Source organism: Entelurus aequoreus, linkage group LG10 (assembly GCF_033978785.1).
Source record: "Entelurus aequoreus isolate RoL-2023_Sb linkage group LG10, RoL_Eaeq_v1.1, whole genome shotgun sequence".
Lineage (NCBI taxonomy): Eukaryota > Metazoa > Chordata > Actinopteri > Syngnathiformes > Syngnathidae > Entelurus > Entelurus aequoreus.
Window position 1 is genome coordinate 39,130,575 of NC_084740.1, and position 27,818 is coordinate 39,158,392.

General features: G+C 40.5%; 2 protein-coding genes across 6 annotated transcripts in view; one reads left to right on the forward strand and one right to left on the reverse strand.

The window, feature by feature from the left end:
* wdr62 (WD repeat domain 62) overlaps nt 1–23,136 on the forward strand; it is a 51,058-nt gene extending 27,922 nt beyond the window's left edge. For 3 of the 4 annotated variants that reach the window (XM_062060814.1, XM_062060815.1, XM_062060816.1), the window contains exons 29-33: nt 2,129–2,239; nt 2,397–2,574; nt 2,635–2,813; nt 17,728–17,828; nt 22,937–23,136. In XM_062060814.1, coding sequence (XP_061916798.1) covers nt 2,129–2,239; nt 2,397–2,574; nt 2,635–2,813; nt 17,728–17,828; nt 22,937–23,068 — 701 coding nt within the window. In that variant the 3' untranslated portion in view covers nt 23,069–23,136. The remainder of the gene's footprint in view (nt 1–2,128; nt 2,240–2,396; nt 2,575–2,634; nt 2,814–17,727; nt 17,829–22,936) is intronic. The other variant, XM_062060817.1, reaches the window with a different exon arrangement.
* Nucleotides 19,418–27,818, reverse strand: part of pgm2l1 (phosphoglucomutase 2-like 1) — a 36,205-nt gene continuing 27,804 nt past the window's right edge. For both annotated transcript variants that reach the window (XM_062060822.1, XM_062060820.1), the window contains one exon: nt 19,418–23,057. The gene's annotated coding sequence lies outside the window, so the exon portion shown is untranslated. The remainder of the gene's footprint in view (nt 23,058–27,818) is intronic.

Here is a 27,818-nt window from a genome sequence, read left to right on the forward strand (position 1 = left end):
GGAGAACATCCGCACCGTAACTCAACAGAACAAATACCCGGAACCCCTTGCAGCACTAACCCCTTGCAGCTCTAACCCCGCTACCCCCCACCCCCCACCCCAACCTCGCCCACCTCAACCTCCTCATGCTCTCTCAGGGAGAGCATGTCCCAAATTCCAAGCTGCTGTTTTGAGGCATGTTAAAAAAAATAATGCACTTTGTGACTTCAATAATAAATATGGCAGTGCCATGTTGGCATTTTTTTCCATAACTTGAGTTGATTTATTTTGGAAAACCTTGTTACATTGTTTAATGCATCCAGCGGGGCATCACAACAAAATTAGGCATAATAATGTGTTAATTCCACGACTGTATATATCTGTATCGGTTGATATCGGAATCGGTAATTAGGAGTTGGACAATATCGGAATATCAGATATCGGCAAAAAAGCCATTATCGGACATCTCTGTTGAATACGATGCCACAAGCTTGGCACACCTATCTTTGCGCAGTTTCACCCATTCCTCTTTTCAGCACCTCTCAAGCTCCATTAGGTTGGATGGGAAGTGTTGGTTTTCATCCAGGATGTTTCTGCACATTGCTGCACTCATCTTAGTCTAGTCAGGGAGGTGACCAAGAACCCGTCGGAGCTACAGCATTCCTCTGTGGAGAGAGGAGAACCTTCCAGAAGGACAACCATCTCTGCAGCAAACCACCAATTAGGCCTGTATGGTAGAGTGACCAGACGGAAGTCATTTCTTAGTAAAAAGTTTGCCAAAAAACACCTGAGAGACTCTCAGACCATGAGAAACTAAGTTTTCTGGTCTAATGAGACAAAGATTAAACTCTTTAGCATCACCAGGCCAATACCATCCCTCCAGTGAAGCGTGGTGGTGGCAGCATCATGCTGTGGGGCTGGTTTTCAGCGCAGGGACTGGGAGACTAGCCAGGATAGAGGGAAAGATGAATGCAGCAATATACAGAAACATCCTGGATGAAAACCAAAGCTTCCCTTCCAACCTAATGGAGCTTGAGAGGTGCTGAAAAGAGGAATGGGTGAAACTGCCCAAAGATAGGTGTGCCAAGCTTGTGGCATTGTATTAAAAAAAACTTAATGCTGTAATTGCTGCCAAAGGTGCATCAACAAAGTATCAGGCAAAAGGTCTGAATATTCATGTACATTTGATTTTGTTATTTCAAATAAATTAGCTAAATTGGAACAAAAAGTCATTTGGGGTATTGTCTGTAGAATTTTGAAAACAAAAATGAATCTATTCCATCCATCCGTCCATCTATTTTCTACCGCTTGTCCTTTTCGGGGTCGCTGGAGCCTATCTCAGCTGCATTCAGGCGGTAGGCGGGGTACCCCCTGGACAAGTCACCACCTCATCGCAGGGCCAACACAGATAGACAGACAACATTCACACTCACATTCACACACTCGGGCCAATTTTTATAAATGGTTGATTTATATAGGCTAGTAAGGTAAAGTTTTGTACCTGACAAGTTTCGGCTATCTTGCTTCTGCAGCCTTCATCAGAGGTGTCACGTGATGTTAGCGTGACGTCATCTGTGACGTGTTATATGGATTGTTCCATCCCACCTGAAGTGGTGGGATGGCGGTGTCCCCTGGTGTGCGCCGGGGGTAGGGCGGGGCGCCCCCTGTCATCTGGATGTCTACCAAACAGCCGGGGGCGGCCCTGCAGGACTGTGTCCCAGGTGTGGGATAGTTGGTAGGCTCCTTAGTCCCTTTTGACAGTCTTTGAGGCCCGCTTCCTGATTTCAACCGCCTCTTTGATCCAATTTAGTTTTGCCAATCAGCCTATCCACAGTTGCGTGTCTTTGGAGGTGGGAGAAAGCTGGAGTACCCGGAGGGAACCCACGCAGTCACGGGGAGAACATGCAAACTCCACACAGAAAGATCCCGAGCGCAGGATCGAACCCAGGACCTATCCCATCTTGGAATAAGGCTGAAAAAATGTGGAAGAAGTGAACCCCTGTGAATACTGTCCGCATGCATTGTAGATGAGTGAGAGTAAAGTAGAGCTGGTGATGACATCCGCGCACCAGAGTGTTTCCTGGTGGAATACCACACACACACACACACCTTTCTGACACACAGCTGGATATGTGTGTGTGACACACAGCAGTGACATCTGAAAGATTCATCATCCGACGGAGACCCTCTTTCAAGATGACTCGTCCGCTTTGCCATCAGCCACCACGCCGACGTCACACTGTGGTGGCCTTCCAATCCAGTCAGTGTGTGTGTTAGTGTTGGTGTCAGTCGTGAGGTCCCACCGGTGTTTGGGTCATTGTCACATTGTGTGTTGGGTCGGCTTTCACAGGATTCACCTTTGACCTGGAGGGGTCACTTCAGCCATCACTCACCTGCTGCCTTAACTTCCCTTGTAGACGTCTCCTCCACGGCACCGGCCCCTGTCCAGCAGGGGGCTCCACCCCTCGGGTATCTGGGAACCACGGCCAGCCAGGACCCGCCCACCTGCCCCGCTCAAGAGGTGGACATGGAGCAGCTCCTGAGTTGTTTCCTTCAGACCCTCAGACATGAGCCACATGTGGAGCACAGCCGCAGGTACCAGCTTAAACCGCTTTGTTTGAGGTTTTCATTTTTAAACGAGCTTTGTCTCTCCAGTGAGACCTTGCCCTCGTCCCAGACGCCTCAGCAGACAGCCTCTGAGGTGCCGATGTCACCAGTTGGACCTGGGAGGGACAACATGGACGACGGTCATGTCCTCGGTTCTCGTTCGTGCGACATCACAACCCCCAAAGAGTCCTCAGATGAGGACACACAGGAGGACGTTCCTGGAGAAGGTGGGAGCAGAACTGACATACCGTATTTTTCGGATTATAAGTCGCTCTGGAGCAGGAGTCACCAACATTTTTGAAACCAAGAGCTACTTCTTGGGTACTGATTAATGCGAAGGGCTACCAGTTTGATACACACTTAAATAAATTGCCAGAAATAGCCAATTTGCTCAATTTACCTTTAAATTTATATTATTAATAATTAATGATATTTACACTTAATTGAACGGTTTAAAAAAGGAGAAAAGACGAAAAAATGACAATTAAATTTTGAAACATAGTTTATCTTCAATTTCGACTCTTTAAAATTCAAAATTCAACCGAAAAAAAGAAGAGAAAAACTAGCTAATTCGAATCTTTTTGAAAAAATTAAAAAAATAATTTATGGAACATCATTAGTAATTTTTCCTGATTAAGATTAATTTTAAAATTTTGATGACATGTTTTAAATAGGTTAAAATCCAATCTACACTTTGTTAGAATATATAACAAATTGGACCAAGCTATATTTCTAACAAAGACAAATCATTATTTCTTCTAGATTTTCCAGAACAAAAATTTTAAAAGAAATTCAAAAGACTTTGAAATAAGATTTAAATTTGATTCTACAGATTTTCTAAATTTGCCAGAATAATTGTTTTGAATTTTAATCATAATAAGTTTGAAGAAATATTTCACAAATATTCTTCGTCGAAAAAACAAAAACCAAAATGAAGAATTAAATTAAAATGTATTTATTATTCTTTACAATAAAAAAGATAAATTTACTTGAACATTGATTTAAATTGTCAGGAAAGAAGAGGAAGGAATTTAAAAGGTAAAAAGGTATATGTGTTTAAAACTCCTAAAATCATTTTTTAGGTCGTATTTTTTCTCTAAAATTGTCTTTCTGAAAGTTATAAAAAGCAAAGTAAAAAAATTTATGAATTTATTTAAACAAGTGAAGACCAAGTCTTTAAAATATTTTCTTGGATTTTCAAATTCTATTTGAGTTTTGTCTCTCTTAGAATTAAAAATGTCGAGCAAAGCGAGACCAGCTTGCTAGTAAATAAATAAAATTAAAAAAATAGAGGCAGCGCACTGGTAAGTGCTGCTATTTGAGCTATTTTTAGAACAGGCCAGCGGGCTACTCATCTGGTCCTTACGGGCTACCTGGTGCCCGCGGGCACCGCGTTGGTGACCCCTGCTCTGGAGTATAAATCGCACCAACCGAAAATGCATAATAAAGAAGGAAAAAAACATATAAGTCGCACTAAATTATAAGTCGCATTTTTTGGGGAAATTTATTTGATAAAATCCAACACCAAGAATAGACATTTGAAAGGCAATTTAAAATAAATAAAGAATAGTGAACAACAGGCTGAATAAGTGTACGTTATATGAGGCATAAATAACCAACTGAGAAGGTGCCTGGTATGTTAACGTAACATATTATGGTAAGAGTCATTCAAATAACTATAACATATAGAACATGCTATACGTTTACCAAACAATCTGTCACTCCTAATCGCTAAATCCCATGAAATCTTCTTCCTTGAATATTATTTGATATTTTACGGTAATGTGTTAATAATTTCGCACATAAGTCGCTCCACAGTATAACTATGGAAAAAACTGCGACTTAAAATCCGAAAAATACGGTACATTGTTTTTCATCACATCAGTGTTTTAAATAGCATTAAAAGTCATTTAAATGGATATGGTGAAAATGAAGGCCTTACATGGCATTAAAAAGCATTAAATACGACGTGCAGAGGCATTAAACACATTTTTGTACAATCGGAGGCCGGGGCCGATTTATTGAACGATAAATTAAAATGAACTTGATAACTTTGATAAATTTCTATGTCCGTGTGTTTCTTTTTTTTGTCAGTACCTGAGCCGATTATTTGACAGTAGAATCAAATGAACTGAGTGAAGCCTCTTACAGGCCAGGGCGATATGTGGCCTGAAAATAAAATGTCAGATTTTTTCACAAAAAATTAGATGTACGATTTTTCCCGATTCCCCCCTACTTTTCAAAGAAACGAAAAATACAAATGACAGAGATAATTCAAAACAAGTTACACTTGTATTTGATAAAAAATTAGTTGTTTGAAATGACACTGCATATTACCCTTAGCAACATTCTAGTTTGTATGTTCGTTTTAGACCAGATATAAATTGTACTTTTAATGGCATCATTTTCAATGAACTAAATTGAGAACCTGCTCTGGGAGGCAATTCTTCTGACTTAAATAAAATACTTCTGTAAACAAAAGGATAGCATTGCAAATAAATAATTTCCAGTAAATCAATAGATACCAATAATCAATAAATACTAATAAATAATCAAATCAATAATGTGCAAACTTAAAACTTATGTTTTGAATAAAATACTTCTTTAAATGAAAATCTAGTATTGTATGAAAATAAATAATCAAGTCAAACATTAAGATGACTGTAGTTTTAGTAAGTGGTTAAAACAGGCTTTTTTTTATTGTGCGTGCATCCATCCATTTTTTACCGCTTGTCCCCTTTCGGGGTACTCATGTAGTAGTACAGTTTTTATTAGTGAGAATATACTTATTTTAAGGTATTTTTGGGTTCATTGAGGTTAGCTAATTTTACTTGTTTTGGAAAGTCTTGACAAGCCAAATTTTCTTGTTCTATTGGCAGATAATTTTGCTTAGTTCAAATAAAATACCCCTCATTTTTGTATTTTTTTTTTCTTGTTTTTGAACACTGACTTTTTGCAGTGTAGGCCTTCAGTTATGTCCTACTTAATCCGACTTTAATAAATACCTCTCAAAATACTATAGTTTATGTCACCACATAACAGCTGGAGAATTACTTTACAGAAAATACTGGGCATTGAATCACCTCAAATAGTGTACAAAACAAGCTATTTTCCGGCGCATTTAAAAATCAATAAACCCGCATCAGAAATTAAAACATATCTCTATGTGGTACTGTCAAAATTAAAAATAATTGTAAAAAAAATATTAACCGTGAAGAAATAAAGTATTTGAACTCAGTTTGCGGCACCCATCGTAAGCTGTAAGCCTGGCGTACTGCTCATAGTTAATTGATTCAAAACCTTTTCACCGACTGGGACAAGTTAGCTATCCTTGGGGGTCAGCCGAGATCGAGCTTCTCTTGAAGTGTCCTTTGTAAAAATGGCCTTGCAAATATACAGTACAGGCCAAAAGATTGGACACACCTTCTCATTCAATGCGTCTTCTTTTTTTTCCCATGACTATTTACATTGTAGATTGTCACTGAAGGCATCAAAACTTTGATTGAACACATGTGGAGTTATGTACTTAACAAAAAAAAGGTGAAATAACTGAAAAACATTTTTATATTCTGGTTTCTTCAAAATAGCCACCCTTTGCTCTGATTACTTTTTCGCACACTCTGGGCAGTGTCTAGATGAGCTTGAAGAGGTAGTCACCTGAAACGGTTTTCACGTCACAGATGTGCTTGAAGCTCATCGAGAGAATGCCAAGAGTGTGCAAAGCAGTAATCAGAGCAAAGGGTGGATATTTTGAAGAAACTAGAATATAAAACATGTTTTCAGTTATTTCACCTTTTCTTGTTAAGTACATAACTCCTCATGTGTTTATTCATAGTTTTGATGACTTCAGTGACAATCTACAATGTAAATAGTCATGAAAATAAAGAAAACTCATTGAATGAGGAGAAGGTGTGTCCAAACGTTTGGCCTGTACTGTATATCTGCAACCTAATCAATGTTTTGTTCTCCTTTTTCGTGGGGTAAAAAAAGTGAGTAGATATCTGTAAGGAAGGGATAGTAGTTCTTTTAGAGTTGGGACACGATGGACAGATTCCGGCCAGAGAATCCTTTAATCATCTTTATTGATTTAGTCGTCAACGCACACAAGGCTGGCTGCCACCACTGATTGAAACCGGCTATTCTGACAAAGACGTGCTTTAAAGGGGAAATGACGTCACAGATTGACCTATCAACCTAAATGCATAGGAACATTACAAAACTGGTTAAAAGCACACAATAGGCTTTCGTACACAGCCGCCCCCAACTGTCCGTATGGCAGTTGAAACTAGAAGAAAGTCTATGAGGTAGTGTCCTCGTCATCAAGAGGTGGAAGCATGATCAGTCGGGCGACTGGGCGAAGGTAGGTGCGATTCTTCACTTGTATTCTGGCAGTCCAGACCCGTCCATCTGCTCCTGGATGTGTCTGAGTGATCCGTCCTACAGGCCACGATCCTCGGGGGAGTTGAGGATCCACTATCAAGACAACTTGACCAGCCAAAAGGGTCTTGCCATCGTTCCTCCACTTGTTACGTTCTTGCAGAAAATCCACGGCGGAAGGTGGGGATGAAGCACCAGCATCAGCCGCCCCATGAAGGGAGCTAGCTGTCTCTTGTAGAAGCTGTTTCTATGTGGAGAACTTACTGAAATCAGTAAGCTGAGTGGATGAAGCACAGGAAATAGTTCCAACGAAGGCGGATTTCCTCAGCTCTGTGGCATCCGGTTCCAGGTCAGATGTAGGCAAATTGGGCCACTCATTTTCTGGCAGGTAAAGGAAGTGCGGCCCCTTATTCCAGCGGTGCTCTTGGATCATTTCCCAGGTTGACCACTTGTCAAGGAGATCTGCAGGCTGGATCTGGTCGTCCCAGCCAAGGTTGGACTTCCACATATCTTGGATGAGCACCTTACACCGAGTGGTAAATGGTACAATGAATCCTAGGGGGTCATAAAGCTTGGCCAGGACACTGTAGACATTTCGAAGAGTGGCAGCTGATGATTCTGTTGTGTGACGCTTGAAACTCAGAGTGTCATTCAAACAATCCCAGCATAGTCCAAGAGTGGGTTCGTGGAGGTTATCACTTGCTTTGGATAACCACAGCTCACTAGTTGCTGATCGTGCATCAGGTGGTAGATGGGCCACAACTTCTGGCATGTTGCTAGCCCACTGTCGGATCTCGAAACCTCCCTTGCTAAGAAGTTCACGCAGAGTGTCAATTAGAGCTTTGGCTTCTTCAACCTTACTCAGACTGTGGAGGCAATTGTCCACATAGGAGTGCTCAACCACTTGCATGAGCAGAGAGCCTGGTGGCTCATAGTCCCTGACGTGCTGCTGTAAGGCGTACACTGCACAACAGGGGCTGCAGGTTGTTCCGAAAGGTAGGACCTGCCATTCAAAGATCTGCGCTCTAGATTCCCTGTCCATGTTCCGCCACAGGAATCGTAGGAGTGGTTTATCATGGTCAAGTAAGCGGATCTGGTGAAACATTGACTTGATATCCCCGCTTATGGCTATTGCATGACATCGGAACCGCAAGAGGACCCCAATCATAGTAGGGCCCAACGTTGGTCCAGGGAGGAGATGATCATTCAAAGACTGGCCATTGTAGGAGAAAGAACAGTTGAAGACCACTCTGTCTTTCCCATTGGAAGGGGCGGCTTGGCGTAGTGGGTAGAGCGGCCTTGCCAGAAACCTGAGGGTTGCAGGTTCGCTCCCCGCCTCTTACCATCCAAAAAAAAAATCGCTGCCGTTGTGTCCTTGGGCAGGACACTTCACCCTTGCCCCCGGTGCCGCTCACACCGGAGAATGAATGATGAATGAATGAGTTGTAAAAATGAATGATGGGTTCTCACTTCTCTGTGAAGCGCTTTGAGTGTCTAGAAAAGCGCTATATAAATCTAATCCATTATTGTGGTGCACCATATGATGTGGTACGTACCACGACTCAGTACTCTTTGCTGCCTCCTCTGAAGGAATCTCAGCAACGTATCCTGTTTTGATAAGTTTGTCCATCTCTCTACGATAAGAGGTTGCAAGGTGAGTGTCTTTGGCCAACCTGCGTTCAATGCTGCGCAAGTTTGGCATTACAGCATCTGAGGGTACACATAGCATAGTGCTTGGCTGGCGACGTAACAGGGGTGTCGCGTAGCGCTGGATACCATCAACAGGTACACGCTTAGAGTCAGTCTGTAAAAGAGAGAGACCTTGTTGGTCTTGCTTGGAACGAGATGCAATCTTCTCGCTGACGTAAGGGAGAGTATCGGTCTGCCAGAGACGTTACACATTCTTGAAAAGTTCGGTATATGGGGATTCAGTGGTAACGTGCAGACAGGAAGGCTGATGGGAAGATGCATAAATCACAGACGGACCTTGTAGGGACCAGCCTAGGTTGGTACAGACTGCTATGGGGCCGCCAGATGGGCCTGCTCGCACCGGCTCTGTAGGAGCAAGAAGCTGAGACATATCAGAACCTATGAGGAGTAGCGGTTGCGCTCGATGGATAGGCAGCAAAGGAAGGTCTTTGAGGTGCTCGTAGCGTTTTTGGAGGGCCGCTACTGGATATGTGTGCTGAGATAGGCTCAGATTCTCAGCTGTGAAGGCATTTTTAATCCAATACTTCTTGCTTGGCTTGAAGATGGGGGAGACGTGAAGGCTGACTGACGAACCATTGAGCACTTTCACTTCTTGTTGAACAGTTCTCAGGTGAAGGGTTTCAGGATGCTTAGCAAGTTGTAGTTGCTCTACTGCAGGGGTCACCAACCTTTTTGAAAACAAGGGCTACTTCTTGGGTACTGATTAATGCGAAGGGCTACCAGTTAGATACACACTTAAATAAATTGCCAGAAGTAGCCAATTTGCTCAATTTACCTTTAACTCTGTTATTATTAATAATTAATGATATTTATCTTTGTGGAAACACTGATCATCTTAATGATTTCTCACAATGAATATATATAGAAACAGATAAATATCAATATGCAACACTTTATTTTTATATTTTCTCTAAGTGCACATTTTTTAAATTGAACATTTTCAAATGATCATTTCTAAGACAGTCTTGTGAAATCACAATATCCCATTTTAACTAGCTAGCCACTAATATTTTTTAACAAATCATGAATTACTTTGCACCATGTTTGTACAAATAATAACTCATGTAAAATACAAAAGTGAACTCTCAAATGTTTAAATCATGTCACACTTTGAACTGGACACCAAATCTGTTATCTGTTTCTTTGTCAGTTAGTGGGAAGCCTGGCATTGCATGCTGTTAACTAGTGTGTTGTACTCTGGTGTGTAACTTGACACTGCAACTCTGAGTGAGTCTTGCAGATGTGCATCAGTGAGGCGTGTTCCGTGTTTGTTCTTGATGAAGTTCATGTCAGAAAAGGCTGATTCACAAAGATAAGATTTTTCCTCATTGTTTGCGGAACCTTCTTAATCTTTTGGACATATTTTCACAGCAATCTGTCCTTAAGCTTAATTATGATAAATGTAAAATGTTAAGGATCGTAAATCTAAAGGGAACGTCCTTTCGAATGGAATGCAAAGTGCCTGTTTTGTGGACAGATGGACCAGTTAACATACTTGGTGTTGTTGTCCCAGAAAATCTGGAAGATCTAGGCTCAGTAAATTATGATAATCGACTAAGAAAGCTGGACAAAATTATGCAAGTATGGAAAGGGAAATCCCTAACCTTGTATGGTAAAATGTCTATTGCCAACTCGTTAATTATTCCTCAATTTATTTATTTGTTTTTGTCATTACCAGCTCCATCACAAAACTTTTTTAAGATTTATGAGCGGAGGGTCTTCGATTTTGTCTGGAACGGCAAACCAGAAAAGATTAAAAGAAAGGTTTTGTACAAAGAGTATGAATATGGGGGCCTGAAACTTCTCAACCTTGACGCTATGTGTCTGTCTTTAAAAGCATCAATTGTTCCAAAGATGTATTTAAACATTGAGTGGTACACAAATGTCCTGTTGGACAAAAAACATGTACTGTATCAAAATAAATTGTATCCTTTTTTACAAGTGATCCCCTCCCAGAGAGTCTGCTGGGAAACATAAAGGAAACAATCCACTCATAGTGGTGTTTTCAATTTTATGTGCCAGAAAAAAGAGACAATATTTTGCAGCAGTTAATATGGATGAACTCTAATATTGTAATAGATGGAAAGCCTTTCTTTTGGAAAAATATGTTTGAAAGAGAAATCATTTTTGTCAATGATATTATCAATGAGAATGGTAAAATTATGAAGTATGATGAATTTAGAGCTATGTATGGTGATGCTTGCTCAAGCTTTTCATTTTATCAACTAACTGGAGTAATTGGGAAAAGATGGAAACAAATAATTAATTATGGAACTACTAAATTATTAGTTTGTAAACCTCTAATAAAAAATTCTAGTTGGCAAAAAGGAACTAAAATAAATAGAAAAATATATAATTTTTATTTAATAAAGAAATCTTTGAAGGCTGCCTCATACAACACAAATGGAAAATGGGAGGACTTATTTGACTGCCCGTTGCCATGGGAGGCCATATTCAAACTAATCTATAAAACCACTATCGATGTGCAAAATCGTTATTTTCAAATTAAAATTATTTATAACTTCTTACCCACAGGGAAAATGTTAAAATTATGGAATATGACAGAGTCAGATGATTGCCGATTTTGTTGTCAGGAGCCTGAATCCACCCTGCATTTGTTTTGGTATTGTCATATTGTGTCTTTGTTTTGGGTGGAAGTTGAAAAAATGTGTTTAAGGATTGGTTTGTTTATGAAGCTTAATGTGGTTTCTGTTATTTTAAGAGAGTTCATTGACAGTCATGATTTAGTCAATTTAATTATAGTACTCGGTAAAATGTTTATTTTTAAGGCCAAAAACAGATATTCACTTAGTATTACTTTCTTTAAAACATTTATTCAGTATTTTCTAACTTTAGAAAGTTACATGGTTGAAAACGATAATGATGCCAAAAAACATTTTAAAAAAGATGAGAAGTCCTCAAAGGCTTATTTTGAAAGTATAATTATGTTTATAGATTATATGATATCTATTGTTGTGTTCCCTAATTTGAGTGACCTGGACATAATCTGGACTGTACATAAATGCTTATTTTGAAAATGTAATTTTGTTTATAAATTATATGCAATCTGTTGTGTTCCCTAATTTTTTTCTGTGTACATGAATGAAGGTGTGTGTTGCTGAGTCCGACTTGGACATTATCTGGACTGGGCCTGGTTTAAAAAACCCTTTAAACAAATCTAATTTCATTGACAACCTGGGGCCGTACTTATCAAGCTTCTTAGAGTGCCATTTTACACTTAAGTCCTGAGAATTTGCGAAATTTAGTCCTACTCTCAAACTTAAGAATAAAAGCTTTTTATCAACGTTCTTAAGTCTAAGAATCACTCCTACTCTCCACGATATTTAAGAGACCTTCAGAGGTGTCTTAAGTGGTTAGGAGTTGCCAGCAGGGGATGGCACTGAGGCGAGAGACGTGCGCGAACGTTCATCTTTGTTTGATGACGAGCAGCTGATCAAACGGTATCGTTTAGACAGAGCAGGTATTTTTGTCAGATTTAATAATTTTCGATTCCTTGTTGATTTCTGTATGTGGCTGCAGTGGACTAGTATATATAGAGCCACCCACACCAGTTTCAAATTAGTTGCCTAATTAATGAATTGGAAAGAAAATGTTATGAGAGTAGCGTATGTGTGTGCCACTTTAATAGGTGACAGCATGTGAGGTGAGTGACGTCAGTGAGTGTGTGGGCGAGAGAAGAAAGGGAGCGGTATTGTGAGTGCGAGCCGGGACTAGTTTGTTTTGTGTTGGATTGGCTGTGTGCAAGCAATCAATAAAGCAAGATTTGCAACTAATCGCCGGACTCATCATTCACTCTAAAGTCGTCCGCTGTGGAGACCCACTGCCGGGTAAAGTGAAGGGTGTTGCCCCGAGCATACATCCTGGAGAAGTGTCTCCCCTGCCTCTTTGTTACGGTCTGGGAGCAGGAAGCAGGGAAGGTGCAACAAAAAGGAAACATTTATTTTTGATTCATTGCCAATATTGTTTGTTTGTTTTGTATTATTTTGTAGTTTATTGTCAAAATATACACTCCAATTGTCCACTTAAATATTTCCAAGATGTTTCTTTATTCTTAGACAAGGGGTTCCCTTCCGTGATTGGTCATTTCTATGGACGCAGAAATGACGTCACCTAAAATTCCGTTTACGGCACATAGTAATGTCGTAATTCAGCTCTGAGTGTGACACTTAAGATTCAGTCCTACACTTCGCTGAAAGTGTGAGTAAGACGCTTGATAACTAACTTTTAAGTGCAGCTTTCAGCGAATAATTTATTTATTCTTAAGTCAACTCTTAGCAGACTTCTTAGGAGTAATTCTAAGAAGCTTGATAAGTACGGCCCCAGGTCTGTTGAAGATAAGGCCCTTTTTTAGAAAATAAAATAAAATAAGATAAATAAATAAAAAACATTTTCTTGGATAAAAAAGAAAGTAAAACAATATAAAAATAATTACATAAAAAATAGTAATTAATGAAAATGTTAGTGGACCAGCAGCCTATACAATCATGTGTGCTTCAGGGACTGTGTCCCTTGCAGATGTGTTGTCTATGTTGTGGGAACCAGAATATTGGTAGCAGAAAGAAATAACCCCTTTTGTGTGAGTGGGTGTGGATGAGTGTGCATGGGGGAGGTTGTTTGGGTTGATGCACTGATTTAAAGTGTATCTTGTGTTTTTTCTATGTAGATTTAATTTAAAAAAAAAAAAAAAAAAAAATTTTTTTTTTTTTTTTTTTTTTTTTTTTTTTTTTTTTTTTTTTTTTTTTTAGAACAGGCCCGCGGGCGACTCATCTGGTCCTTACGGGCGACCTGGTGCCCGCGGGCACCGCGTTGGTGACCCCTGCTCTACTGCATAGGGGAGAATGAGTGTTCTCTCAGAACCATCATCGAGCACAGCAAATGTCTCTAGAGTGCGGTCTCCATTTTGTAAGAGCACTTTAACAACTTTCAGCAAAACTCTTTGAGGGCTTCGAGGCTGTTCCAGGTAGACTGTGGGATTTTGGTTACTCATCATCAGGACTTGTTGAGATGACTCTTGGATCGTGTCATGCAGTACTGTGAGGTGCGTCTCTTTGCATAAGTTACAAGGGCGTTCAAGCGTACATGCTGCAGCTTTGTGGCCACGACCGCACTTCCAACATCTGTTACCTTCTTGGATCCACTTATTGATCTCACTGGTATTCAGTTTCTTGAAGTCCAGGCATGAGTTGAGATAATGCTCCTTACTGTTGCAAAATGGACAATAAGGACTAGGTTTAAAGGGTTGTGACTTTGTCAGATTGGTGCTCTGGCTGCTACCAGTCTCACCAGAACATAGGAGAACTGATGCTGTCCTTTGTTTGGGCCATGGACTATTATAATCCCTCTTGGTGGGAGGAGGCCCCGGGTTGTAGAGGTGAGTGACTCGGCTGGCCAGGCGCTTAGCTTGAGCTTTAACTTGGAGCCAGGATGCCAGGTCGGGCAGGGTGTAAGTTTGGTTGGTACCTGGCTGTAGGATGCCTCGACAAAGACAGTATTCCATAAATCCATCTCGGTGTGCAGGAGGCATTTTACTTATTAGACGGTCAACGTGAGAACCACATTTGAGCTCGTATCCAAGGGGTCCCTCTAAAGTCCGCAGCATGCCAACTAAGGTCTGAACTGAGAGAGCGAACGTGTCGAAAGCTTCTGCATCCCCCACTCTGATGGCTGGTGAGTTAAGAATAGCTCCTAGTTCACTCTGTACTAGTTGTCTAGGCTGGCCATATTTGTCTTGTAGAGCCCCTAGCGCAGCCGTGTACGGGTTTGGGTCATACATGAATGACTTGGCTAACTGCAGAGCGTTAGGGAGTTTGAGCTGATTTAGTAGAACTTGATATTTATATTGCTCGCTGAGGTGAGGATGACTATTCATCAAGTTCTCTAGCGCCATCTTGAGTAGGGCGAAATCACTTTCCCGGCCACTCTCAAACCTTGGAAGTACTGGTTTGGGAATGCCATAGGAAGTAGCGATCAGCGTCTCGATGCCCGGGTAGGACCTGAGTGGTGCTGCCGGGGCTGGAGTAGCAGATGGTAATGTGTATTGAACATACTGCCCAGCAGGAGGAGGAGGTGCACCAGCTGGAACTGGTGGTTGTGGCACAAAAGTTTGCATGGTTTGTGGCACTGCGGCTGCATGTGTCATTGTTGATGCATAACTAGATGTGGGAATGACTGGCATATGTTGACTTGTGAAAGACACAGATGCAGGAGCTGTAGTGGGGGCTACTAAAGTCGGGACACAAGTTTGTGCACCTTGCACAGGAATGGGAATCGTTGTCAATGGCTGTGTAATCGGGATAGCGGCAGCGGATTTCATTGGAGTTATTGATGGGAGCTGAAGCATGTCAGCAGCGGGCGGAGCTGACGTTGTTGACATTGCATCATCTTCAGACTCCGACAGGAAAGACTTGACAATACGGGCAATGTGTAAGTCTTTCTCCAGTTTCTTTAAGCTTCTGCGCCGTTCCATTTCCCTTGCCATATTCTCCTTGGCAAGGTGAGCATCCTCTTGTAGTCTTTGTCCTTCTTTAGCTTGTGCATCCAATCTCTTCGCCTTCAAGTCAGCTTTCCTTTCCTCCTCTATTTCTTGCTGTAGGTCAGCAAGCTCCAAACCTTTAATTCGCTCCTCTAGGGCAGCTGTTTGAACATCCGGAATATTTTGGAGCAGTTGAAGCCCATGCGATCGCCGAGAGGATCGACGTGAAGAAGCAGATGACTGGTACTCTGACGCACTCCTAGCTCTGGTTGGCCTTGCTTCACCGTGTTGTCCTACTGGTAGTGAGGAGATTTGGGCAGCAGGCAGTTGAGAGGGAAGGAGGGTGACATCGTAAGGGGCCAAATGCTGTGGTAGTCGAATGTCTCTCTTTGGCCTGACAGAGGGCTGGTGATCAGCAGGTGATGACTCCATAGTGTCTGATGGTGGAACTCTATCCGGCTCGAAGGACCAATGTAAGGAAGGGATAGTAGTTCTTTTAGAGTTGGGACACGATGGACAGATTCCGGCCAGAGAATCCTTTAATCATCTTTATTGATTTAGTCGTCAACGCACACAAGGCTGGCTGCCACCACTGATTGAAACCGGCTATTCTGACAAAGACGTGCTTTAAAGGGGAAATTACGTCACAGATTGACCTATCAACCTAAATGCATAGGAACATTACAAAACTGGTTAAAAGCACACAATAGGCTTTCGTACAATATCAGATTCCTCTGCGAGCCAACTCTGGCTCCGGTGCGGCACTTCCTGCTCTTGCAACTCACTCTCTGTGATTGGATGCTCACTTCTGAGTCACAAGTGAGTATCCAATCACAGGGGGCACATGCAAGAGTTCCAACGGTTGGGAACCTAGAAGGGGCTACTGTCAACAACTCGTGGTCTTAAAGGGCTATCACAACTGTCACATACACCGCACAGACCGCCGCATTGTTGACTCAGAAGGCCTCAGGCAGATTTCTGCTAACTCAGTTCTGATTGGATGAAACGTAAAAACAGCAACACTGAAGAGACCATGATGAATACTTTTATACATTAAGGCAGTGTTTTTCAACCTTTTTTGAGCCGAGGCACATTTTTTGCGTTGAATAAATCCGGAGGCACACCACCAGCAGAAATCAATAAAAAACTCAGTTGACAGTAAAAAGTCGTTGTCGCAATTGTTTGATTTGACTTTAAACCATAACCAAGCATGCATCACTATAGCTCTTCTCTCAAAGTAGGTGTACTGTCACCACCTGTCACATCACGCCGTGACTTATTTGAGTTTTTTGCTGTTTTCCTGTGTGTAGTGTTTTAGTTCTTGTCTTGCGCTCCTATTTTGGTGGCTTTTTCTCTTTTTTTGGTATCTTCCTGTAGCTGTTTCATATCGTCCTTTGAGCGATATTTCCCGCGTCTACCGTATTTTCCGCATTATAAGGCGCATAGAATAGACGCTACAGTAGAGGCTGGGGTTACGTTATGCATCCCGTAGTTGCAAGACCTGTTGTGGCTCAATATTGGTCCATATATAAGGCGCACCGGATTATAAGGCGCACTGTCAGCTTTTGAGAAAATTGGAGGTTTTTAGGTGCGCCTTATAGTGCGGAAAATACGGTACTTTGTTTTAGCAATGAAGAATATTGCAGTTTTTTTAATCCTTCTTTGTGGGGACATTGTTGCTTGTCATATCATGTTCGGATGTACATTGTGGACGCCGTCTCTGCTCCACAGTAAGTCTTTGCTGTCGTCCAGCATTCTGTTTTTGTTTACTTTGTAGCCAGTTCAGTTTTAGTTTCGTTCTGCATAGCCTTCCCTAAGCTTCATTGCCTTTTCTTAGGGGCACTCACCTTTTGTTTATTTTTGGTTTAAGCATTGGACACCTTTTTATCTGCACGCTGCCTCCCGCTGTTTCTGACATCTACAAAGCAATTAGCTACCGGCTGCCACCTACTGGTATGGAAGAGTATTACACGGTTACTCTGCCGAGCTCTAGACAGCACCGACACTCAACAACAACACATCATTTGCAGACTATAATTACTGGTTTGCAAAAAATATTTTTAACCCAAATAGGTGAAATTAGATCATCTCCCATGGCACACCAGACTGTATCTCTCGGCACAGTGGTTGAAAAACACTGTATTAAGGGATGTAAATTAAAAACAAAATTAACTAATCAATTTATGATCATGATTTATGTTAGGCCAGGGGAGAAGGCCTTGCTTGGCCTGGTGACCTATCTGCAGTAGGACATGGGCATTAAATTTGTTTTCAGTCGCATTAGAAAGCATAAAATGATATCTGCTGAAACCTGCTAAAGCCTGAACACTTTCACAACACAACATCTTGGAAGACAGTCATATCAGCAGGAAAGAAAAGCTACTTGTTGAATTCATGTCCTTCATGGATTTGAAAAGGTTACTTTCAGCATCACGCCTGTCCACAGCGGAGTCGTGCGCTGTTGCCTCTCGGCCCTTTGCAGACTATTAACTTCCTGTTTGGCCGCCACTCTCTACCTTTAGTGTCACCACCTGACCGTCATCGCCACCTTTTCTCCGCAGGTGCGGCGAATGGTGTGGAGCCTCTCAGCGTTTTGCAGTGTCGGCAGGCCGCAGACGAGCTAATGGAGAAGATGAAGCGAGTCGTCGACATGTTAAGTCACGTAAGTCGTCAGCAGAGAGCTCGGTCTGCCTCAGCTTGTTTTTATTGGCCTTCGATATATTGTAGAATATTATACTTGTTTGCTTGGTCAGCTATAACACAAAACTAAGCAGGTTAGTTCAAGTCGCATAGCATATTTTGACCCTTTTAGCATATTTATTTAGTTTTTCTGCATGCGGACACCCCTGGCTTAGATGCTACAGCAGGGGTGTCAAAAGGACGGCCCGCGGGCCATGTGCGGCTCGCCGGCGTGCTCAGTTTGGCCCCACAAGACGTCACAAGTTTAATAAGGAATCCGAGGGTATAAGTGCCACTACTTTGCTGCCATCTTGCGGACATTGTGAGTGAATCAAGGAATGACCATGAATTGCACATTGAAGTGTACACAGCACAGCATTTTTATTTACGACTCTATCCAAACAACCTTTCCCACTCATGGCACAAATAAACTAACACAGAGTCAACACACATGGTCACACATAACACAATCTGCCTACTGAAATTTGTGGATATTATAAAAAAAAAAGTCAAATCACAACACATCATTCAAAATTACACCCATTTTAAATCCCCTGCAATGCATGATGGGAAAAATGCAAGACCGTCTTTCTGCACTTATACAAATTTGGCGCATGTTAGCTGCTTGATGTTTCTGATTGGTGACAAAACTTTAGGGAGGTCGTCTCGTAAGTAAGGAAACAAAGTAGGAGTGGAACTTTCACATACTCTTAATATCCAATCATACTATTTATTAGATATATATCCATTATATATATATATATATATATATATATATATATATATATATATATATATATATATATATATATATATATATATATATATATATATATTACAGTACAGGCCAAAAGTTTGGAAACACCTCATTCATTGCGTTTTCTTTATTTCTATGACTACCGGTATTTACATTGTAGATTGTCACTGAAGGCATCAAAACTATGAATGAACACATGTGGAGTTATGTACTTATTAACAAAAAAAAGGTGAAATAACTGAAAACATGTTTTATATTCTAGTTTCTTCAAAATAGCCACCCTTTGCTCTGATTACTGCTTTGCACACTCTTGGCATTCTCTCGATGAGCTTCAAGCACACCTGTGAAGTGAAAACCATTTCAAGTGACTACCTCTTGAAGCTCATCAAGAGAATTTTGAAGAAATTAGAATATAAAACATGTTTTCAGTTATTTCACCGTTTTTTGTTAAGTACAAAACTCCACATGTGTTCATTCATAGTTTTGATGCTTTCAGTGACAATCTACAATGTAAATAGTCATGAAAATAAAGAAAACGCATTGAATGAGTAGGTGTGTCCAAACTTTTGGCCTGTACTGTATGTGTGTGTATGTGTATAAATATATGTATTTATGTATATATATGTGTGTATATATGTATATACGGGTATATATGTGTATACAGTCGTGGTCAAAAGTTTACATACACTTGTAAAGAACATAATGTCATGGCTGTTTTGAGTTCCCAATAATTTCTACAACTCTTATTTATTTATTAAAATTGGTGCAGTTCAGCTAAATGTGTTGGTTTTTTGACATGGACTTGTTTCTTCAGCATTGTCCACACATTTAAGTCAGGACTTTGGGAAGGCCATTCTAAAACCTTAATTCTAGCCTGATTTAGCCATTCCTTTACCACTTTTGACGTGTGTTTGGGGTCATTGTCCTGTTGGAACACCCAACTGCGCCCAAGACCCAACCTCCGGGCTGATGATTTTAGGTTGTCCTGAAGAATTTGGAGGTAATCCTCCTTTTTCATTGTCCCATTTAAAGCACCAGTTCCATTGGCAGCAAACAGGCCCAGAACATAATACTACCACCACCATGCTTGACGGTAGGTAAGGTGTTCCTGGGATAAAAGGCCTCACCTTTTCTCCTCCAAACATGCTGGGTATTGTGGCCAAACAGCTAAATTTTTGTTTCATTTGACCACAGAACTTTCCTCCAGAAGGTCTTATCTTTGTCCATGTGATGTCAGATGAAACAAAAATTGAGCTGGAATTAAGGTTTTAGAATGGCCTTCCCAAAGTCCTGATTTAAACGTGTGGACAATGCTGAAGAAACAAGTCCATGTCAGAAAACCAACACAATTAGCTGCACTACACCAATTTTGTCAAGAATATTCAACCAAAAGCTTGCCAGAAGCTTGTGGATGGCTACCAAAAGCGCCTTATTGCAGTGAAACTTGCCAAGAACATGTAAGCAAATATTAACATTGCTGTATGTATACTTTTGACCCAGCAGATTTGGTCACATTTTCAGTAGACCCATAATAAATTCATAAAAGAACCAAACTTCATGAATGTTTTCTGTGACCAACAAGTATGTGCTCCAATCACTCTATCACAAAAAAATAAGAGTTGTAGAAATTATTGGAAACTCAAGACGGCCATGACATTATGTTCTTTCCAAGTGCAGGGTTTCCCGCAGCGCTTTGTTGTTCAGGCGGCTGCCTGAACAACAAAGAGCCACCGCCTAAACTAACGTCTTAACAAGCTGCTACGCTTCGTTATGCCTCTGTCAGTACGTCTCTGCAGCACCCAGCATTGTCCCACCCACAGAACCATCTGATTGGTTACACGCAGAGCGGTAACAGCCAATCAGCAGTGCGTATTCAGAGCGCATGTAACAGCCAATCAGCAGTGAGTATTCAGAGCGCATGTAACAGCCAATCAGCAGTGAGTATTCAGAGTGCATGGAGTCAGTGCTCACGACAGAGGCAGGCAGAGAGGAGAGACGGTGCGGGTGAGCAGATTGGTATTTGGCAGGTGAGCATAAGGCAGCGGACTCTCCCCAAATTAAAATAAACACCTCCCAGTCAACTACAAGTAACATCACTATGAGCCCGTTGACGTTCTAGAAACATAAGCGGCAGCTCAGCTCGCTCGCAGTCCTTTAGGTGAAGGCTAATTAGGTTTTAGCGTAACGTTAGCTCACTGTGCGTGCGTGTGCGCCCCACATTAAACGGACAGCAAAGCCCTGTCTGTCTGAGAGAAACGCAAGCATTATTGACCTACAATTAACAACTAAGTTATTTCACTTTACCTTTTTCTGTGTTGATTGAGCTGTGTTGAAGCAGCAAAAAAGGACATTATGTTAAATGAAGAGTTTCTGTCTCTGTTGATATAATAATGTAACTGCCTCATAAAGCCTACATGAACTCCATGGTGTTCAGGGATGAATAGTCTCTCCTATTGCTATTGTACTTTTTTTTCAGCTATAGTTACATTAATCATTAGTAATGTAGCAGCCTAGTTTTGAATGGCAGGGTCCCTGCTATCACATGTTGATAAAAATATAACATTTACATAATAAAAATCAACTACAGGCTTCCCCAAATGCTGTAATAAATTAAGCATGATGAGATGAGCATATGTCAGCACGTGGCCCCACTTTTAACTCTTTTTTTTCAAACGCTTATTGCAAACGCTTACTTACAGTAAGTCATTAATTTGACTTATTAAGTCATTATTTTGACTTAGTAAGTCATTATTTTGACTTAGTAAGTCATTATTTTGACTTAGTAAATTAATAAGTCAAAATATTGACTTACTAAGTCATAATAATGACATACTTAGTATCTGAGGTAACTAGGAGTGTATTGTTTTTACTTTACGGAAAAAATATCTAGATATATATAGTATATCGCAGGGGTCACCAACGCGGTGCCCACGGGCACCAGGTAGCCCGTAAGGACCAGATGAGTAGCCCGCTGGCCTGTTCTAAAAATAGCTCAAATAGCAGCACTTACCAGTGAGCTGCCTCTATTTTTTAAATTTTATTTATTTACTAGCAAGCTGGTCTCGCTTTGCTCGACATTTTTAATTCTGAGAGACAAAACTCAAATAGAATTTGAAAATCCAAGAAAATATTTTAAAGACTTGGTCTTCACTAACTGACAAAGAAACAGATAACAGATTTGGTGTCCAGTTCAAAGTGTGACATGATTTATTTAAAAATTTGAGAGTTGACTTTTGTATTTTACATGAGTTATTATTTGTACAAACATGGTGCAAAGTAATTCATGATTTGTTAAAAAATGTTAGTGGCTAGCTAGTTAAAATAGGATATTGTGATTTCACAAGACTGTCTTAGAAGTGATCATTTGAAAATGTTCAATTTGAAAAATGTGCACTTAGAGAAAATATAAAAATAAAGTGTTGCATATTGATATTTATCTGTTTCTATATATATATATTGTGAAAAATAATTAAGATGATCAGTGTTTCCACAAAGATAAATATCATTAATTATTAATAATAACATAGAGTTAAAGGTAAATTGAGCAAATTGGCTACTTCTGGCAATTTATTTAAGTGTGTATCAAACTGGTAGCCCTTCGCATTAATCAGTACCCAAGAAGTAGCTCTTGGTTTCAAAAAGGTTGGTGACCCCTGGTATATCGGCATTCAGCATATGGAGCGGAAAACACAACCAAAAATTGTAGGCTTCCTCACGCGACGAAGCCGGCCTACTTCACCACAGTCTGTAGTCTATTGCCCCCCCAGGCTGTGGTGGCAGCGATGAGATGGAGACGTGATGGCGTCAGGCCGAGTTACGCTGTTCCTTACACCCACCCATCCACCTGGAGAGACACCACCTTAACTAACACATTTTCTGGGGGAAACACTGAAGTGTATGTAAACTTTTGATCGCGACTGTATATATGTGTATGTACAAAAATGTGTATATATGTGTGTGTAAATATAGATATATAGTTATTTACATAAGGTGATAGATATTGTTATATATATTAGTTACTTTACATGCAATCGGCTTACGGCCCCCGGCCAAATTCTTTTTGCCCAATGCGGCCCCCCAAGTCCCCCCCAAAAAGCTGTGTACTCATGTAGGAGCCAGTGTGGCTGTGCAAGTGTGTGTTTGTAAACATCACTCCCTGACGCCTGGGAAGCTCAGGCCTTCAGCTCGATGACTAGCTCGTGCACTCTCGTTCGGAGAACCCGTGCAGAACAGCGGGGGGCGTCACACGAACACCGCGGAGTTACTTGTCCGAAGAATGCGCGGGAGATGGTTTCAATGTCCTCACGAGGAGCGTGTGTCACTCATTCCCTCAGCTTGCTGCGGCGACGTGCGGCGGCGAGCAGATGGAGGCCATCTTGTGGGACGCGTTTGATGTGGTTGATTTGGAGCTGACGGCGGCGAGGCAAGCGAGGCAGCGGCGCCCTCTCTGGCAGTCTGGAAGATAACGGAACCAAATTTGTTTTAAATGTCTTATGTTTTATTAAAATAAAGATTTCCAAAAAGGAGGCTTGAAGTTCTTATGGGCCATGGTTATTTCCCAACAGCACAGCCTCCCTAACCATCGTCACACCGGTTGTTTACACCTAATGTCCTTTTGACACTAACGAGCCCCACGGGGCGGCGCTTCTTCCACCGGAGGACGCTTAGAGCAACTGGGGGCCGTTGCCATGGTTACACAGCTTTTTATAGCAACTTGTTGGTTCATTGCGGTGACCATGTGGACGTGTGTGGCCTCTGTCAACATCTCCTGTGTAGAGAACGCAAGGAGGCCCTGCTGAGCTGGTCCAGTAGACCCGAGACACAAGCTCACTGGGTCTTTTGGGTTGTGGCCATTCCTTCCAAGGTCTCTGGCCACCCTGCTGTGCTTTGTGCTGACATTTGATCTGTCAATCACCCGACGTGTGAAGTGTGGACACATGGTGTCTGCCCCTGCTGGTTATTATTTTGAAGGCCTTGAAGTCAGACGTACCTTCAAGTCTGGAGTTGCTTTCCCTTCCTTGATCTAGTCCTCGCTAAAGAGAAGGAAGACGGGCCAATGTTAGGAATGAGTACCTAACATTGGGGACGGCGTGGCGAAGTTGGGAGAGTGGCCGTGCCAGCAATCTGAGGGTTACTGGTTCAATCCCCACCTTCTACCATCCTAGTCACGTCCGTTGTGTCCTTGAGCAAGACACTTCACCCTTGCTCCCGATGGGCCTGGTTAGCGCTGTGTATGGCAGCTCCTGCCATCAGTGTGTGAATGAATGGGTGAATGTGGAAATAGTGTCAAAGCGCTTTGAGTTCCTTTAAAAAAAGGTAGAAAAGCGCTATACAAGTACAACCCATTTATCGAATTCTAGGGATGTCCGATAATATCGGACTGCCGATATTATCGGCCGATACATACATACTGGCATCTGTTTGTCTCGAGAGACAATAGTGTTTTGCGCTCAAATGTCAATTCATGTGCAACGCCTGTTGTGACTATATAAGCCAATTCTTGACAGGCATGCTTTGTTGCAGTTCCTGCATACATATTGTATTGTTGGTTCAGTGTTTCCCATAAACTGCCAAGATACCTGTGGCGGTGGGGGCGTGGCTGTGGGCGTGGTTACCATGACATCATCGAGCAATTTGCATAATTTACTACAATGATTTGATTTTCTCTAAAAAAGCTCAAAATGTATACTTACTAATTAATAAGTTTTGTTTTAAACGTCCATCCATCATCCATCCATTTTACAATATACCGTAATTTCCGGACTATAAGCCGCACCTGACTATAAGCCGCACCAGCTAAATTTAGGGGAGAATACAGATTGCTCCATATATAAGCCGCACCCGACTATAAGCCGCAGGGTTTTGATGTGTAATTACCGTAGTATATAGGGGTTCCTGCTACCACGGAGGGGATTGTCGGGACAGAGATGACTGTTTGGGAACGCAAAGCGTCCCATTTATTAACTATAAATCTTTCAATCAAACTTTCACATCTTTGACATGGCGAACAGCATTCGTGCAGAGTACAAATAATACAACGGTGCAAAGTAATACAAAGTGCTCGCATGTACGTTATCAAAATAACCAGCCTACCGGTATATGAAAAGTCAGTCTTTAATCATTGTGTCATCGTCTTCCTCCTGCGTACTAAAACCACCGAAATCCTCTTTGTCGGTGTCGGAGAAGAACAGGCCGTATATAAGCCGCACCGTTGTATAAGCCGCAGGGACCAGAACGAGGGGAAAAAGTAGCGGCTTATAGTCCGGAAATTACGGTAATTACAACACTTTATGTACATATTTATATACAGATTTGAACAATAAGTTTTTCACTGAAATATATTTATTAATTGTGGTTCTTACAAAAAATATATCTTATAAAATATAAAAGCTAAAATGTCTCAAAGCTCTGCCCCTTTAATTAGTGCATACTAAATCATTTAACTTTAGCCTACTACTACAACCATATTATTTACCAGCAACATAAAGTGAAACAGAGGCAGAGGTGTCCTGCCACAGTCAGTAACAAATAAACAGAAAACAGTAGTGGTGGTAGATAGACACAGAGCTTCATCAAACATCTGATCCACTGAACAAAGAGCTCCAAAAATCTTGAACTTTAGACTGCCATCAGTTTTACTCCCTACACTTAACCATGTGTTTCCTACTGCCTGCAGACTTTGCACCCTTTGTTATATACACATGTTGTGTTTCTAATATAAATACATTTAATAAAGTCAAATACATATAAGGCAACAAGAGAAGTATCCTACACTTCTCTTTTGTAAAGTAAATCTGAACAGCTGATATGGGCATCTACATCAACTATATGATTTGCCTGAGAAGCTGGCGAGGACCAAAATTTGTTTTATTTTTTTTTTATTTTAAATTTTTTTTAAATTTGTGGCGGACGTAATTCTTTCGTGGCGGGCCGCCACAAATAAATGAATGTGTGGGAAACCCTGTGGTTGATTCAGTGGGGGTGTGACTGTTAGCTTTCTACATTCACGCTTCTCCTCCCACTGTCTTACTCTTCTTAAGTCACTCTGATGTACACCCTCCTTCACTAACTTCCTCCATTTCCCACGTTCAGCTGAAGAAGCTTCCCAGTTTAATGGGTTGATGTCACTGGCATTCATATCACGCTTACACACATCTTTAAAACGAAGGACAGGTCTTCCCACAGTCCTTGTTCCAGAGGCCAGTTCTCCGTACAGGATGTCTTTTGGAATGTGAGCATCATCCATTCGACTTACATGGCCAAGCCATCTCAGACGTCGTTGTGTAAGGAGAGCAAAGATTGTCTTCATTCCTGTTTTCTCGAGGATATCCTTATTCGGGATTCGGCCGATAAATGCTTTAAAATGTAATATCGGAAATTATCGGTATCTGTTTCAAAAAGTGAAACTTATGACTTTTTAAAACGCCGCTGTGTACACGGACGTAGGGAGAAGTACAGAGCGCCAATAAACCTTAAAGGCACTGCCTTTGCGTGCCGGCCCAGTCACATAACATCTACGGCTTTTCACACACACAATTGAATGCAATAGGCAAAATTACAAATAAAGAAGTTCCCCTTTAAGGCTCCAATTACTTCATTTTAAATATTCCACTTAGAAAATGTTTTGGGGGGGAAAAGATTGCGTCTTGTTGCCATAAAAAAACAGGGGTTTCTTTGACAAAAGGAACAAAAATACTTTGTCAACTGATAGATTTGAAATTGATACATAGACACTTTAGCGTTGAAAGTAAAAAAAAATAATATATGACTTGTTTTTAACACTTTCACGACTGAGACCCTTTTGGGTCCCTGGGACCTTTTAATGTTCCCCAAAATTGTACTGGTTTTGAAAAGGAAAAATAGCAAAATGGCCCCCGCATGCTTAACTTTTTTTCAGTTTTGGAAACCTTTGTCATAAAGTGTTGTTTTTTTTAATAATATTTTTATTTCATTCATCCAAGAACAAACAACAATCAACATAACATTAAAATGAATCATTAAAAAACGTGTCATATAGTCACACAATTATAACAGTAGTTGTTCACCTCAGGAGACAATTTAGGCACTTTTTCCGTATTCCTAACATGCATATTTCATAACAAACACCAGGGGTCACCAACGCGGTGCCCGCGGGCACCAGGTAGCCCGTAAGGACCAGATGAGTAGCCCGCTGGCCTGTTCTAAAAATAGCTCAAATAGCAGCACTTACCAGTGAGCTGCCTCTATTTTTTAAATGTTATTTATTTACTAGCAAGCTGGTCTCGCTGTGCCCGACATTTTTAATTCTAAGAGAGACAAAACTCAAATAGAATTTGAAAATCCAAGAAAATATTTTAAAGACTTGGTCTTCACTATTTATTTTTTTACTTTGCTTCTTATAACTTTCAGAAAAACAATTTTAGAGAAAAAATACAACCTTAAAAATGATTTTAGGATTTTTAAACACATATACCTTTTTACCTTTTAAATTCCTTCCTCTTCTTTACTGATAATTTAAATCAATGTTCAAGTAAATTTATTTTTTTTATTGTAAGGAATAATAAATACATTTTAATTTAATTCTTCATTTTAACTTCTGTTTTTTCGACGAAGAGTATTTGTGAAATATTTCTTCAAATTTATTATGATTAAAATTCAAAAAAAATATTCTGGAAAATCTAGAAAATCTGTAGAATCAAATTGAAAACTTATTTCAAAGTCTTTTGAATTTCTTTTAAAATTTTTGTTCTGGAAAATCTAGAAGAAATAATGATTTGTCTTTGTTAGAAATATAGCTTGGTCCAATTTGTTATATATTCTAACAAAGCGCAGATTGGATTTTAACCTATTTAAAACATGTCATCAAAATTCTAAAATTAATCTTAATCAGGAAAAATTACTAATGATGTTCCATAAATTATTTTTTTAATTTTTTCAAAAAGATTCAAATTTGCTAGTTTTTCTCTTCTTTTTTTCGGTTGAATTTTAAAGAGTCGAAATTGAAGATAAACTATGTTTCAAAATTTAATTGTCATTTTTTTCGTGTTTTCTCCTCTTTTAAACCGTTCAATTAAGTGTAAATATCATTAATTATTAATAATAACATAGAGTTAAAGGTATGTTGAGCAAATTGGCTATTTCTGGCAATTTATTTAAGTGTGTATCAAATTGGTAGCCCTTCGCATTAATCAGTACCCAAGAAGTAGCTCTTGGTTTCAAAAATGTTGGTGACCCCTG